General features: G+C 41.0%; 1 protein-coding gene across 1 annotated transcript in view; it reads right to left on the bottom strand.

Annotated features, from left to right (window-relative positions):
* The window catches only part of LAMC1 (laminin subunit gamma 1), a 123,447-nt gene that overhangs the window by 18,886 nt on the left and 87,809 nt on the right, over positions 1 to 16,752 (bottom strand). The window contains exons 12-17 of the mRNA XM_004275205.3: positions 15,436 to 15,657; positions 15,127 to 15,315; positions 3,586 to 3,831; positions 2,936 to 3,089; positions 2,196 to 2,338; positions 1,048 to 1,226 (exon numbers count right to left, since the gene is read on the bottom strand). Coding sequence (XP_004275253.1) covers positions 1,048 to 1,226; positions 2,196 to 2,338; positions 2,936 to 3,089; positions 3,586 to 3,831; positions 15,127 to 15,315; positions 15,436 to 15,657 — 1,133 coding nt within the window. The remainder of the gene's footprint in view (positions 1 to 1,047; positions 1,227 to 2,195; positions 2,339 to 2,935; positions 3,090 to 3,585; positions 3,832 to 15,126; positions 15,316 to 15,435; positions 15,658 to 16,752) is intronic.

Below are 16,752 nucleotides of genomic sequence, written 5' to 3' on the forward strand. Positions count from 1 at the left end.
TTCCACGAAACCGGTCCCTGGTGCCAAAAAGGTTGGGGACCGCTGCTCTATAAATATGAAGGTCTATACACTCCATGTATGTATACTTTTAAGTAGATAACATGGGTAGTTTTTCCTCATTCCTCTGGCTTCAAAAGAAAATCTGGTTGATTCCTTTGACGTTAAACCCTACCTGCTGATGATTCTCCAGTTCTGACCTCTCCCTTGCGTTTGAGATTACCTATCTGATACCCCCACTTGGCTCTCCGACAGGTACTCTCAACCTAATATCCAAAATTCTACCCTTGCTTCTTTCTCTTAAATATGTACTCTCCGAGTCATCGCCATCTCAGTAAGCAATGCCTACAACTACCTTAGGCAAAAAACCCAAGATCCGTCCTTGATTCTCCTCTTCCCCTAACCTTACCCTCTCTCACACCCTGCCCTGCCGAACACACATATCATATTTGTCCAATTCAATCCAGGCTTCCCCTTTTGCCCCACACCTAACCATCAATCTTCACACAGCAGAGTGCTGTTCTTAAAATAGAAACTGGATTTCCCAGCTTACAACTCATTAGCGCATTCCCACTGGATTTGGAATAAAATCTGAATTCCTTACTCTGGTCAACATGGTGCAACGTAAGCTGTCTCTACCAACCTTTCCAGTCTTATCACAAACCACTCCCCCCTCACTCAGCAGGCTCCAGACACCCTCCAGCTTTGAGGCCTTTGTATCCCACGTGCCCTCTGTCTGGAACAGCCTACCCACCACTTCTCCTTTGGTTTGCTCTTTCTTATCCTTAAGATCGCACCTTAAGTGAGTTTCCACAGACGCTCTATATAAAGTAGTTCTCCCCAGTTATTCTCTGTTTGTATTCTTTCTTGCACTTATCTCAGTTAGTATTTCTTTAATTTTTATTATTTGTCTCCCAACTGGAACTTGAGTCTTTGAGAACAGGGACTGTGTCTATTTCGTTCACCATTTTTTCTCTAGAGCTTAGAGCATAGGAAGTGCCCATTCAACATCTGCTGAATGAATGAACGCATGCACTGTTGACAGCTGACCTTATCCTTTACCAGCCGGTAACAAGCTGGACATTCCTGGCAGCCAGGCCAAGACCGATTGTAGAAATAGTTCTCTTCACACTGGTCACAGCGATTCCCCACAAAGCCTTCTCTGCATGCACAGAGACCATCATCTTTGCACTGGAGGGAAAGAGACCCCTCAGGATGACAGTCACAGGCTGCAGAATAAAGGGAAAAGGGTACATAATAAGGACAAAAAGGAAGAGTGCATTTTCTTTTAACTCACATTGATATCAATAAGCCAACTGTATTATCATTATAATTAGATGCTTTGTGAAAAACAGGCTGATTTAGGAGAATTTAAATGGTTAAGCCTGCTTAGCAGAAAAGCCAGACATTTTTAAAACAAGAGTAAATTTTAGAGTGAGCATCTTTTGGAGGGGGCACATTTCACGTGACTGAATAGTTACAGAAATTAGTCTATTATAGAAAGTGCCCTTTTTGTGCACTTCGAGAATTTATCTCTACCTTCATCTCTCCACTGTTTTTCTCTCACTAAGGAACTAGAAAACCCAAATGCTAATGCTTATTTTCCATTATTTTATAGTTTGTTTACTCATTTTGTTCTCTGAACGGAGTCAATGACTTATGCTACATTCCACAGGAGAAATGAAGGAATTCAGAAAGCAAAAACCCAAACTGTTCCGCGGCCTAATTCCAAGCAAGTGTTTATGCCAAGGAGCAGCAGATGTGGACATGTAACCGCACCAAAAGGGCCCCAAGGGTGGGAAGCAACTGAGCCAGTAAGTCAACAAACACGTTTGAGCAGAATCCCTCACTGTTTCATTTTCTGCGCTAAGGTGATCAATTAAAAAGTTTCATTAAGCACGGGGAAGGCTCGGTAACCAAAGGGTAATCATCTGGAAAAATTAAAGACTAGAAAAAGGAAGAATCACAAACACTGTAAAAAAAAAAGACATAAATAGGGTGGTTGCAAAGAAACTAGAGAGGCTTTCGGTCCTCTGAGTTTTAAAAAAATGGATAATATTTCTTGAATAAAGCATCTGTGATGATCTGGGCACAGCCCTGACTGTGAGCCATGTGGCTACACCGAGGCTGTCAAAGTCCTTTCTGGACTAACAGTTCTAACTGGAATGAGACGAGACTTTGCCACCAACGCCCCTTACGTTTACAGCCTTCAGGTCCAAACCCAAAGTGGTTGACCTCGCAGTGCTCGCAGTGCTGACCGGTGATGCCAGGCTGGCACTCACACTGGCCAGTGTGGATGTCACACTGTCCATTGGTGGAACCCAAAGCATGGCAGTCACACCTGAAAATGAACACATGACATTTCTCAGGTAAGTAAAACAGACTTTAAGCAAACCTTTCTTTTTTGTTCCTTTCAGCATAGGACTGATGTAATTTGTATTAGAAAACAGAATGTTAAGGGCTATTATGACAGACGTTAAGGGTTGTTAAAACCTGAGGTTCAAGTGATTTTCATGAGTTCTATTCAGAACTTCTTTTTCTAGCCTAACCCACACGAATACTTTTATTTCACTACTAAGACGACTACCCACGGCTCTCCAATCTGGCACCACGTGGGCGCTGAACAGGAGGTTTGAAAACAGGAATTCCCAGGCAACTGCAATCCTTGAAGGTCTGATTCTAAGCATCTCAGAAAGGACCATATAATCTGTATTCTTAAAAAAATGTTGCTCAGGTGACACTGACACAGCTGGGGCCACTGCATTCCACTCTTTTCTCTCATTCTCCAGTATTGCCTCGAAAGGGTGCCTTGCCTATTTTAGGCACTCAAATAATTCCTGAACAAAGCCAAGCCAACTATGAACCATAACTTATAAAAATTCATCTCTGACAATAAAAGAGCAGAGGTCACTTGAACCAAAGGCAGCCGCCATCTTACCTCTCACAGCCCTGCCCGCTCTGCAGGTTGTAGAATCCAGGGTCACAAGCTCCACAGTCCCGGCCGGTCACGTGAGGCAGACACTCACACTGCCCGGTCACAGGGTTACAGCTGCTCTGCTGCTTCACGGTCCCGTAGGGGTTGCAGTCGCAGGCTAAGGCAGGAAGACAGAGACAGCAAAAGATGCAGATCATCTGAGAGAAATACTGAAGTATAAACAACGCAAATAGATTCTTTAGATTTGAGTTATCCAGTACAGTAGCCACTGGTCACCGGTGGCTACTGAATACTTGAAATGTGGCTGGTCTGAATTGAGATGTGCTGTCAGTGTGAAACACACACTGGACTTCGGAGACTTGGTGTGGAAAAGAAGATACATCGCAAAAATTTTTTACTGATTACTTGTTGAGATGATAATACATTAGATAGGTTAGGTTAAATAAAATATAGTGTTAAAATTAATTTCACCCGTTTCTCTTTACTGTACTGTGTCTACTAGAGAAATTTAAATTACATAAGTGGTTTGCACTGTATTTCTATTGAACAATGCTGCATTCGACCAAACAACTGTAAGTATTTAAAGAGACTGTGCAATGATTCTCAGAACGAATGAATATAACTGTGACAGGATCCGGCCGATGGCCGATTACCTTTGCACTTGTCTGCTGGATTGGGAGCCAGGGGATTTCCAAAAAATCCGTCTTTGCACCGGTCACAGTAGAAGCCAGCCGTGTTATAGATGCACTTCAGGCATTCTCCCGTCAAGCGATTGCAATTTCCAACGGCATTGGGATCGATGTTGTCATTGCACTGGCACAGGCGACAAAGCCTCACAGGGCCGTTTCTACCCAGAGGGTCTCCAAAGTAGCCGTCATCACAGAGCTCACATCTTTTACCTGCGCAGGAGACAATCTGATGTTATGAAAGAAAAGGCCTTAGATGTTTCTAGTGCTACTGGTTACAAACAGTCTGGAGTAAACATCAGATGCAAGGCAACATGGGGCAGTGGACATGGCACCAGCCTAGGAGAGCAGAGGACCTGGGCTGCAGTCCTGGCATGGTGAGTGGCCTTGGACACATCTCCATTTCCTTATTAGAAAGATAGCACCTGTTTTGCCTCCTTTGCTTCAGTTGTTTTGAGGATTAACTGAAATCATGCACTAGGAGTGCTTTGTAAATGAGTCCAGCTCAGGTTTATTAACCTTTCCAGTCCCAAGGGCTGGTACATTCATCTGTGTTTGTTTTTTCCGATAATACTGAGAAAAATGAAAGATGACTCTTGATACCATACATTTCTTATACCACAGGGTGGGCAGGATCATTCTCTTAAAAAATAAACGGCATGTGCTAATCCTCGTTTGAGCAGTGTCAGCTGGCATAGGAGAGAACTTGGACAGCATCATTTGCCACTCACTTCTATTACAACTAAGGGAACAGCCAGGTTGAGAAACTTGCCCACAACCAAACAGCCGATAGTAAAAGAGACAGAGGTAGAATTCAGGGCTCTTTCCACTGTGTTAAACTCACTGCTCCTCATCCTTCTTTTTCCACTTCCTCACTATTATTAGCTCAAGTTGTGTTCTTGGTATCTTTGTAGCCAACTGGGCCTGAATTACCTAAACTTTTTGGAGAAACAGAGGTTTCTTCATTTACTCATCCCACAAATACTAACTGAGCATCTACAGACACTGCTCTAGGTTATCAGGGTGATGTGGTGAACAGGGCGGATGAGGTCTCTGCTCTCACAAAGCTTATGCAGCAACTGAGGGAGACCAGTTCACAGACATATAAATAAACAAGATCACTTCAGAGAGCGACACACATAAAAAAGTTAAACAAAACAGAAACCATGACAGAGAGACAGGGTGAGGGCGACTTCATACTGGGTGGTTAGAGAAAAGCCTCTGTGAGAGGAGACATTTGGGATGACAATGGAAAGACACAAGAAACAAACCATGATAATATCCAAGAGAAGAATGTTCCAGAAAAGCAAGATGAGCTTGTGGAAGCAGTAAGAGACAACCATGTAGGTCACAGTAAGGAAAATGGGTTTAAAGTACAGTGAGATGCTATTAGGGTTTTTTTAAGTGATGAGATCTGATTTACATTTAAAAAGTATTATTCTGGCTGCTCTATGGAGAATGGGTTGTAGGAGAGCAGAGTGAAGCATGGAGACAAATTAGGAGGCTATTTCAGGTGAGAGATGACAGAGGAGTAGACCAGGGTGGTGGCCGTGAAAGTGGTAAAGAGTGCTCAGATTTGAGAACCAGCAATACCTGCTGACTGATTGCTCCTAGGAAATGAGAGACAGAAGAATGAAGGACAAGCCTCAGATTTTTAGCTTAAGCAACTAGGTAGATGGTAGTGTTTTTACTGAGATGAACAAGACTGGGGAAGGAACAGGTTAGGGTTGGAGAAAATCAAAGATCTAGCTTGAATTTGCTTAAATTTGACATTCCTTTAGCCATCTGATTCAAGATCACACCAGAAAATATTTGGTACATTCAAGCTAGTGAGATTTGAGGAGAGACATTCACAGAAAAACAGACAGGATGAAAAGGCAGAGGGCTATGTACCAGATGAAGGAACAAGATAAAACCCCAGAAAAACAACTAAATGAAGTGGAGATAGGCAACCTTCCAGAAAAAGAATTCAGAATAATGATAGTGAAGATGATCCAGGACCTCGGAAAAAGAATGGAGGCAAAGATCAAGAAGATGCAAGAAATGTTTAACAAAGATCTAGAAGAATTAAAGAACAAACAAACAGAGATGAACAATAACTGAAATGAAAAATACACTAGAAGGAATCAACTGCAGAATAACTGAGGCAGAAAAACGGATAAGTGACCTGGAAGACAGAATGGTGGAATTCACTGCTGAGGAACAGAATAAAGAAAAAAGAATGAAAAGAAATGAAGAGAGCCTAAGAGACCTCTGGGACAACATTAAACGCAACAACATTCGCATTATAGGGGTCCCAGAAGGAGAAGAGAGAGAGAGAAAGGACCAGAGAAAGTATTTGAAGAGATTATAGTCGAAAACTTCCCTAACATGGGAAAGGAAATAGCCACCCCAGTTCAGGAAGCGCAGAGAGTCCCACACAGGATAAACCCAAGGAGAAACACACCGAGACACATAGTAATCAAATTGGCAAAAATTAAAGACAAAGAAAAATTATTGAAAGCAGCAATGGAAAAACGACGAATAACATACAAGGGAACTCCCATAAGGTTAACATTAAGAGCTGATTTCTCAGCAGAAACTCTACAAGCCAGAAGGGAGTGGCATGATATACTTAAAGTGATGAAAGGGAAGAACCTACAACCAAGATTACTGTACCCAGCAAGGATCTCATTCAGATTCGATGGAGAAATCAAAAGCTTTACAGACAAGCAAAAGCTAAGAGAATTCAGCACCACCAAACTAGCTCTACAACAAATACTAAAGGAACTTCTCTAGGTGGGAAACACAAGAGAAGAAAAGGACCTACAAAAACAAACCCAAAACAATTAAGAGACTGGTCATAGGAACATACATATCGATAATTACCTTAAACGTGAATGGATTAAATGCCCCAACCAAAAGACACAGGCTCGCTGAATGGATACAAAAACAAGACCCATCTATATGCTGTCTACAAGAGACCCACTTCAGACCTAGGGACACATACAGACTGAAAGTGAGGGGATGGAATAAGATATTCCATGCAAATGGAAATCAAAAGAAAGCTGGAATAGCAATACTCATATCACATAAAATAGACTTTAAAATAAAGAATGTTACAAGAGACAAGGAAGGACACTACGTAGTGATCAAGGGATCAATCCAAGAAGATATAACAATTATAAATATATATGCACCCAACATAGGAGCACCTCAATACATAAGGCAACTGCTAACAGCTCTAAAAGAGGAAATCGACAGTAACACAATAATAGTGGGAGACCTTAACACCTCACTTACACCAATGGACAGATCATCCAAACAGAAAATAAGGAAACACAAGCTTTAAATGACACAACAGACCAGACAGATTTAATTGATATTTATAGGACATTCCATCCAAAAACAGCAGATTACACTTTCTTCTCAAGTGTGCACGGAACATTCTCCAGGATAGACCACATCTTGGGTCACAAATCAAGCCTCAGTAAATTTAAGAAAACTGAAATCATATCAAGCATCTTTTCTGACCACAATGCTATGAGATTAGAAATGAATTACAGGGAAAAAAAAGTAAAAAACACAAAAACATGGAGGCTAACAATACTAAATAACCAAGTCATCATTAAAGAAATTAAAGAGGAAATCAAAAAATACCTAGAGACAAATGACAATGAAAACACGACAATCCAAAACCTATGGGATGCAGCAAAAGCAGTTCTAAGAGGGAAGTTTAGAGCTATACAAGCCTACCTCAAGAAACAAGAAAAATCTCAAATAAACAATCTAACCTTACACCTAAAGGAACTAGAGAAAGAAGAACAAACAAAACCCAAAGTTAGGAGAAGGAAAGAAATCATAAATATCAGAGCAGAAATAAATGAAATAGAAACAAAGAAAACAAGAGCAAAGATCAATAAAACTAAAAGCTGGTTCTTTGAGAAGATAAACAAAATTGATAAACCTTTAGCCAGACTCATCAAGAAAAAAAGGGAGAGGACTCAAATCAATAAAATGAAAAATGAAAAAGGAGAAGTTACAACAGACACTGCAGAAATACAAAGCATCCTAAGAGACTACTACAAGCAACTCTATGCCAATAAAATGGACAACCTGGAAGAAATGGACAAATTCTTAGAAAGGTATAACCTTCCAAGACTGAACCAGGAAGAAATAGAAACTAAGAACAGACCAATCACAAGAAATGAAATTGAAACTGTGATTAAGAATCTTACAACAAACAAAAGCCCAGGACCAGATGGCTTCAAAGGTGAATTCTATCAAACATTTAGAGAAGAGCTAACATGCATCCTTCTCAAACTCTTCAAAAAACTGCAGAGGAAGGAACACTCCCAAACTCATTCTATGAGGCCACCATCACCCTGACACCAAAACCAGACAAAGATACTACAAAAAAAGAAAATTACAGACCATTATCACTGATGAATATAGATGCAAAAATCCTCAACAAAATACTAGCAAACAGATTCCAACAACAAATTAAAAGGATCATATACCATGATCAAGCGGGATTTATCCCAGAGCTGCAAGGATTCTTCAATATATGCAAATCAATCAGTGTGATACACCATATTAACAAGTTGAATAATAAAAACCATATGATCATCTCAACAGATGCAGAAAAAGCTTTTGACAAAATTCAGCACCGATTTATGATAAAAACTCTCCAGAACGTGGGCACAGAGGGAACCTACTTCAACATAATAAAGGCCATATATGACAAACCCACAGCAAAAATCATTCTCAATGGTGAAAAACTGAAAGCATTTCCTCTAAGATCAGGAACAAGACAAGGATGTTCACTCTCACCACTATTATTCAACATAATTTTGGAAGTCCTAGCCACGGTAATCAGAGAAGAAAAAGAAATAAAAGGAATCCAAATTGGAAAAGAAGAAGTAAAACTGTCACTGTTTGCAGATGACATGATACTATACATGGAGAATCCTAAAGATGCCACCAGAAAACCACTAGAGCTAATCAATGAATTTGGTAAAGTTGCAGGATACAAAATTAATGCTCAGAAATTGCTTGAATTCCTATACACTGATGATGAAAAATCTGAAAGAGAAATTAAGGAAACACTCCTGTTTACCATTGCAACAAAAAGAATAAAATACCTAGGAATAAACCTACCTAGGGAGACAAAAGACCTGTATGCAGAAAACTATAAGACACTGATGAAAGAAATTAAAGATGATACCAACAGATGGAGAGATATATACCATGCTCTTGGACTGGAAAAATCAATATTGTGAAAATGACTATACCACCCAAAGCAATCTACAGATTCAATGCAATCCCTATCAAATTACCAATGTCATTTTTTTACAGAACTAGAACAAAAAATCTTAAAATTTGTATGGAGACACAAAAGACCCTGAATAGCCAAAGCAGTCTTGAGGGAACAAAACAAGGCTGGAGGAATCAGGCTCCCTGACTTCAGACTGTACTACAAAGCTCCAGTAATCAAGACAATATGGTACTGGCACAAAAACAGAAAGATAGATCAATGGAACAGGATAGAAAGCCCAGAGATACACCCACATACCTATGGTCAACTAATCTATGACAAGGGAGGCAAGGATATACAGTGGAGAAAAGACAGTCTCTTCAATAAGTGGTGCTGGGAAAACCAGACAGCTACATGTAAAAGAATGAAATTAGAACACTCCCTAACACCATACACAAAAATAAACTCAAAATGGATTAGAGACCTAAATGTAAGACTGGGCACTATAAAACTCTTAGAGGAAAACATAGGAAGAACATTCTTTGACATAAATCATAGCAAGATATTTTTTGATCCACCTCCTAGAGTAATGGAAATAAAAAAAAAATAAACACAAAAATAAACAAATAGGACCTAATGAAACTTAAAAGCTTTTGCACAGCAAAGGAAACGATAAACAAGACGAAAAAACAATCCTCAGAATGGGAGAAAATATTTGCAAATGAATCATCGGACAAAGGATTAATCTCCAAAATATATAAACAGCTCATGCAGCTCAGTATTAAAAAAACAAACAACCCAATCCAAAAATAGGCAGAGGACCTAAATAGACATTTCTCTAAAGAAGACATACAGATGGCCAAGAAACACATGAAAGGATGCTCAACATCACTAATTATTAGAGAAATGCAAATCAAAACTACAATGAGGTATCACCTCACACCAGTTAGAATGGGCATCATGAGAAAATCTGCAAACAACAAATGTTGGAGAGGGTGTGGAGAAAAGGGAACCCTCTTGCACTGTTGGTGGGAATGTAAATTGATACAGCCACTATGGAGAACAGTATGGAGGTTCCTTAAAAAACTAAAAATAAAACTACCATATGACCCAGCAATCCCAGTACTGGGCATATACCCAGAGAAAACCATAATTCAAAAAGACACGTGCGGGGGCTTCCCCGGTGGCACAGTGGTTGAGAGTCCGCCTGCTGATACAGGGGACACAGGTTTGTGCCCCGGTCCGGGAATATCCCACATGCCGCAGAGTGGCCAGGCCTGTGAGACATGGCCGCTGAGCCTGCGCGTCCGGAGCCTGTGCTCCACAACGGGAGAGGCCACAACAGTGAGAGGCCCGCGTACCACAAAAAAAAAAAAAAAAACAAAGACACATGCACCCCAATGTTCACTGCAGCACTATTTACAATAGCCAGGTCATGGAAGCAACCTAAATGCCCATCGACAGACAAATGGATAAAGAAGATGTGGTACATATATACAATGGAATATTACTCAGCCATAAAAAGGAACGAAACTGGGTCATTTGTAGAGACGTGGATGCATCTAGAGACTGTCATACAGAGTGAAGGAAGTCAGGAAGAGAAAAACAAATATCATATATTGACGCATATATGTGGAACCTAGAAAATGGTACAGATGATCCAGTTTGCAGAGCAGAAGTTGAGACACAGATGTAGAGAACAAACTATGGACACCAAGGGGGGAAAGCGGTGGGGGTGGGGGTGGGGGTGGTGGTGGTGGTGGTGGTGGTGTGATGAATAGGGAGATTAGGACTGACATGTATACACTGATGTGTATAAAATGGATGACTATTAAGGAAATAAATAAATAAACATAAATAAACAAAAAACAAAAAAATGAAATTGAAAATTATGTCCCTATTAATATTTAGTTTAACTTCCGTATATCAAACTATTCTTTTTTGAGAAATGGTAGGGAACCCTGACTAAAATGTTTATATACAGCACCATCCTATGCAGTGTCACACTGGAGAGCATTTTTTCAAGAATAATTTTCCAGTGATTAAAAATTCATGGGATATTAGTATATTAAGAAATTAGAACATGATAAAAATGGCATTTCAAAACATCAAAGAAAAGACAGATAATTAAAAAAAAGACTTGAGGAGAGTTAATAAAACATACTACCCATAGAAGGAAGGGGATAGTGTTGAGAAACCACAAGTAGAGCATAGCACCTGGGATAGTAACTGCAGGGCTCCAGAACCTTGGCCTCAGAGGGTGGGTGGAGGGAGCAGTTACCAGAACCTAATAGTTTCTAACTTTCTTAAAAAGGGCTGTTTGGAGAAGGTCACCTGCCAAGAGCTGGTAAGTTTGATTAAGGTCACCAAACCACAAGGACCCTACAGAGAGGGGGCCTTGGAGTACATACTCTGCCCTCACTCTCCTTCCTCTCTCTCTCTGATCTCCTACGTGCTTCCCACCACCTGCACTCAAATGGAGGTGGCCATGTGATGTAGTACATGCAGGCCTCATCAGGGTGGAGAAGGATAAAGAATGGATACGGAGGGGCAGATGGAAGGCTTCCAGCCCACCATCCAAGTGGAGACAGCAAGTAGGTAGCTGGTACTCAAGAGAGCGAGGTCGGGGCTGAAGACATGGATTTTGCAGTTGTAGGCACAGAGGGGCTTTTGAAGCCTAAAGGTGAGATTTGTTCACCTAAGGAGAGAATATAGATAAAGCTAACATGAAAGCCCTAGGCTGAGAAACAGAAGTGATCAAAGGAGATCCAAGAGAAGAGAAGAAAAGTAGAAGAAAACCAAGGCGAGGGAAGTATCACAAAAAGCAACAGGAGAAAATGTGTGGAGCAAAGTGAGTAGTGAACAGTGTCCAGTGCTGCTGAGAGACCAGGTCAGATAAGGACTGAAAACTGACCACTGCATCTGGCAAACAGAGACCACTGATGAGGTAACAGAAAATGTGGCTGGGGGAGGAGGAGGACACGAAGAAACAGGATGTTAAGAGAGGACAGGAAGCTAGGGGCCCTTCTTGCCTCTGAGGCAAATATTCAATAGTTGCCAGACCCACACCCAAGATCCTTCTCCAGATTAGGATTAAGACACCATTTCAGTTCTGCTTTTTCATCAGGTAGTTTAGCTAGTCTAGATACGATCCATATTTAAAATGTCTTAAAACCTGTTCTGAATAAAACTCAATTAAAAAATCTGCTAGAAAACTTAAAACAGAGCTACATGATAGCCCATGAAAAGCTCTCATTGCAAAATATCTTCCACAGCTACAGCCAGTCTACCCCTCTGTCTCAGAGCCTAGGATGTAGGTTCAAGTCCAGGCTGTACTACTTATATGACTTCGGGCAAATTATAGACTTCTCTTAGTCTTGGTTTTCCTTATTATCCCTCCCACACTGGGAGTAGCGTCTTCCTTTCTTCTCCTTTAGCACTCTTGTGTGTGTTCCTTTATCTGAACTAACCACACTGTATTAAAATGATCTGTGCTTTGCTCCACACTTTTAGACCCTGAAGATTAGGGACCCTCCTTTATTCATCTTCATATTCCAAAGCCATGCACTCAAAAAATTTTGTTGAAAAAATGATTATTATTTTTAATTTACCTAAAAAGATTGTTTAAAGTATTAAATTAAATGCAGAAGCATTTCACACATGAAGATTTCAGTGACGTATCAGCAGTTATTCATATTCTTCAACAATTTTCTAAATGAGGAACATCTTACTTTGTATCTGCAACCTCTATTCATTTATTCAATAGATACTTGCATTCATTCAACAAACACATGTGCCAAACACTATTCTGGGTGTTAGGGACACAAAAGTGAATTAAACAGACAAAAGTTCCTGCTCTCAAGGAGCTTAAACTGGAGGTGGAGGGGGAAGATAGGTAATCAACAAATGAATACACACAAAAATATCAAGTGGCTAAAAAGTGCTATGAAAAGAAGTAAAGCAGGATATAGGAAAATAAAGAGTGATGGCATTGGACTTCCCTGGTGGCTCAGTGGTTAAGAATCCACCTGCCAATGCAGGGGACACAGGTTCGATCCCTGGTCTGGGAAGATCCCACATGCTGCGGAGCAACTAAGCCCGTGCGCCACAACTACTGAGCCTGCGCTCTAGAGCCCACGAGCCACAACTACTGAAGCCCACGCACCCTTAGAGCCCACATGCTGCAACTACTGAAGCCCACGCACCTAGAGCCCGCGCACTGCAACTAGAGAAAGCCTGCACGCAGCGAAGACCCAACACAGCTAAAAAAAAAAAAAAAAAAAAAAAAAAAAGACTGATGGCATTATTTTTCACAGGGTCTGTGCTGTTTTCATGCAGACTTCTACATCCTAATTAACATCCTCAAGAACTGCTATAGATCATTTCCTTCAATCCAGGTGATAACTAACAAAACAAATACAGCTGACCCTTGAACAATGAGGGGGTGGACTGATCCCTCTGCACAGTCAGAAATCCTTATACAACTTATAGTCATCCAGCCCCCACCTTCTGCGGCTCCTCTGAATTTGCAATTCCACATCCATGGATTCAACCAACTGTGGATTGTAGTACTGCAGTATTTACTATTGAAAAAATCTCATACAAGTGGACCCATTCAGTTCAAACCTGTGTTGTTCAAGGGTCAACTGTATATTTCACAAATCTGATTAGTGACTAATATGTGTATAACATTTCCTAAAATCTCCTATATGATACTCCATCTCTCTATAAGCATCCCGAATAATTTTACTTCACCATTTGTACTATTTAGCATAGATATGAGAACGACTCCACAATGCCTGTTTAGTTTACTGTCCAGTGAAACAACAGAATCAGTAGAGGGATCTCTTATCAAAATGCTCTATTAAGTACTTCTGAGAGTAGACACTGAACGAGGGATACTTACTATACTCTGTGGCAGCAGAGTAAAAGGTCCTAAGAACCTGGGTACAGCAGGGAGGGTTCATTGAGGAAAACCATCCTGGGGAAGTGACGTTTCAACTCAACCCACAGAACAGACAGGAGTTGGCTAAGAAAAGTGAGAGAGTCGGGTAAGCACTCTAAAGAAAGAGAACAGGACGTGGCAGGCCAGAGTCGGGCACACCTGAGCCCAGGAGGGCAGGAGCAGAGGGTACAAGTGCAGCGGTGGGTGGTGGGGAATGAGGCTGGAGAAGTCTATCTCTAAGAGACTCTGTTGGGCCACTGTTTTCTTAAAAAAAAGGAGAAAAGAGTCAAAAATATGAAATTCTACACTAACTTCTACTCCTTATTTTTTCAACTACCTTAAGCAAATGATTGGCTCTCCCTGTGTGGCACTGCCCTTGTGCTCGATGTGCGGTCAGGGGAGAAGTGGAAGGAAGGTGGAGTGTTTTAATGTTTCCCAATGATTAAAGAATGTTTTGATGAGACATGAGAGATACAGATTATGAGCTCAGTGTTTTGGTTTTTCTACTTATGTTCATGCTCTCTAGCAGTATCTTTTGAACAAAGAGCTTGTAACGGAGTCAAAGTCTGTATCAGAAGCCTGGCCAGAACCTCTCCATTACGTGGAGGCTAAAGTCAGTGGAAGAAAGGGGAACGGTCAACAGTGAGCCCCCGTCTCCTCTGTGAATCAGCACAGGCAACTCCTTGAGTAGCCAGGAAAGATCTAGTTTTATGCTCTTATCAAAAAGAAAGAATCTCAGAGAATGGGAACAGAGATCTTATCCAAAGCTCTACAAATATTTTTTTCCCCAACTAAATGCGATGGGCCCTGATACACTGAAAGGACTATTTAGATAAAGAATTTAAAGAATTTTAAAATTACCACTTTACACCAAGAATCCCAGGGCAGCCTCACAAACTAAAACTCAAGTTTTGATTCGCGTCTTGTAAGGGAGAGTATATTGTAGTGATCATCCTCTTTGGAGCCAGAATGCCTGGGTTGAAATTCCAGCTGCTCCAATGACTATAGCCATGTAGCCTTGGACATGTAACTTAATGTCTCTGTGCCTCAGTTTTCTTAGCTGTAACCTGAGGATAATGCAAGAAGCTATCTCAGAGGGTTGTGAGGATTAATGAGGCAGTATATGTTAAAGTGCTTAGAAAAGCACCTGGCCATAAATATGTTAGCTATTATTAGTAATTGATATGCATTTTACAAATCCATAATAAACCTGTTTCCTACAGAACTTTTGCCTACTAGGAAAACTAACCATGGAACCAAACAAGAAAATCCAAAAACCTCCAAAGTCCTTCTTCCCAAGGTGTTTCTGTGGATAGAGCAGACTTACCAGTGGTGCCAGTAGGACAGTTGGTGCACACCACCTCCTGTGTCTTAGGGACAACAGCACAACTGGAGCCCCCAGGACACGGACAGGGTTGGCAATCAGAGGAGGTGCCCACGGTTGAATCGCCATAGTACCCGTCACTGCATTTCTCACAGTGGGGCCCGGCTGTATTCTCTCTGCAGTTACAAACACCTATTGGGAGAGCAGGTGTGAGAAAACAGGTGAGTGTATAAGCAAATAAGACGATGAGCATTTCCAACCACCTGCTAAAGAGAATTTAGGGCTAGCAGCCCCCAAAGGTCATCCTCTCACCTGTCTCAGGGTCACAGGTCTCACTGTGCCCATTGCAGGTACAAAGCACACATGGACTGTATGGTCCAAGACTCGGAGTTTCTCTTCTGTAACCTGAGAGGCACATCTCACAAAACTGCCCTCCGTATCCCACAGGACAGGTGCAGGACTCCACCCAAGTTGCAGGGACCCCAGGCCCGGGACGAGCGCTTGCCAGGGTGACATCATCCAAATATCCAGCACCTGTGTATGATGTGGAGAAGAGGATCACTGAACTGGCTTTCGTATTCCAAAACTTCTTGCAAAGTCAATAATGCTAAGGGGTAACCACACCCAAAATTTCAGAGACAATCAACCATCAGTTTAATTCATCTGTTGGAGAAGATAACCAGAAAATAGCATGTAGAACAATTATGTCCTACCTGGTGCTAAGTATCTGGAATGGTGGTAGAGCAAAATTCATTTTTTAAACACACACACACACACACACATTTGTTGGATTTTACAGTTCTCCCAATCACCAATGTGAAAAATGAAAAGCACTGGGCAATAATCTGGGGCAAGAAAAAATAAAAGGAAGAATGTGGAAATAACAGGAGTTTAAGGCTACTGCCATTAAGCCGTGTTTTTGTTCTTCTCCCACAAAATCAGGCACTGATCATAGAGCTCAAGGATAAGAAAGCAGAGAAAGCACCTGTCGACAAGTACCAGTCAAATTATATTTTTTGCCCTGCATAAAACAGAAAAAATAAGTAAACAAGTTCTAATAATCAGGGCTACTTTGACAAATATGTAATTATTCCAAAGCTGTTATGCCGTACATCATAATGCTTTCCCGTTTCCAGAAGAAAATAAAAATAGAGGAAGCCTTATATTGGCTTAGCCCAATGGTTCATCCAACCTAACAGTGCACATGACAGACTCAGCAGGAACATCCTATGGAAGAGGCAGGTTTTGATTGTATCATCATATTTCCCTTTAGTTTCCATTCCACTCCTGTCTCTTGCACTCTTATCTTTCAAGTGTATTTCCCCATGTTATGAAATATCACTTGCTGTTTATATAAATCCTTAGAAACTGATGACCTGAGGCTAAAGGACAGCTCTTCTATTTCTGCCTTGAATTTAGTTAACTTTTACTACATTTATGGGTTTTTTCAACATTAGATCATGAGAGACATCTCCACTGTTAACGTGCTTCCAACTTCAAACATTCTTAAGCCTCCCCATCCTAAAAGTACTCTTTCTTCGATCTGTCCCTACTCCCTAATTAGAGTCCAGTCCCTCTCTTTTCCTTCCCTCACAGCCGAACTTCTTAAAAGAATAATCTGTATTTTAC

Source organism: Orcinus orca, chromosome 1 (genome assembly GCF_937001465.1).
Source record: "Orcinus orca chromosome 1, mOrcOrc1.1, whole genome shotgun sequence".
In the NCBI taxonomy this organism is placed as follows: domain Eukaryota; kingdom Metazoa; phylum Chordata; class Mammalia; order Artiodactyla; family Delphinidae; genus Orcinus; species Orcinus orca.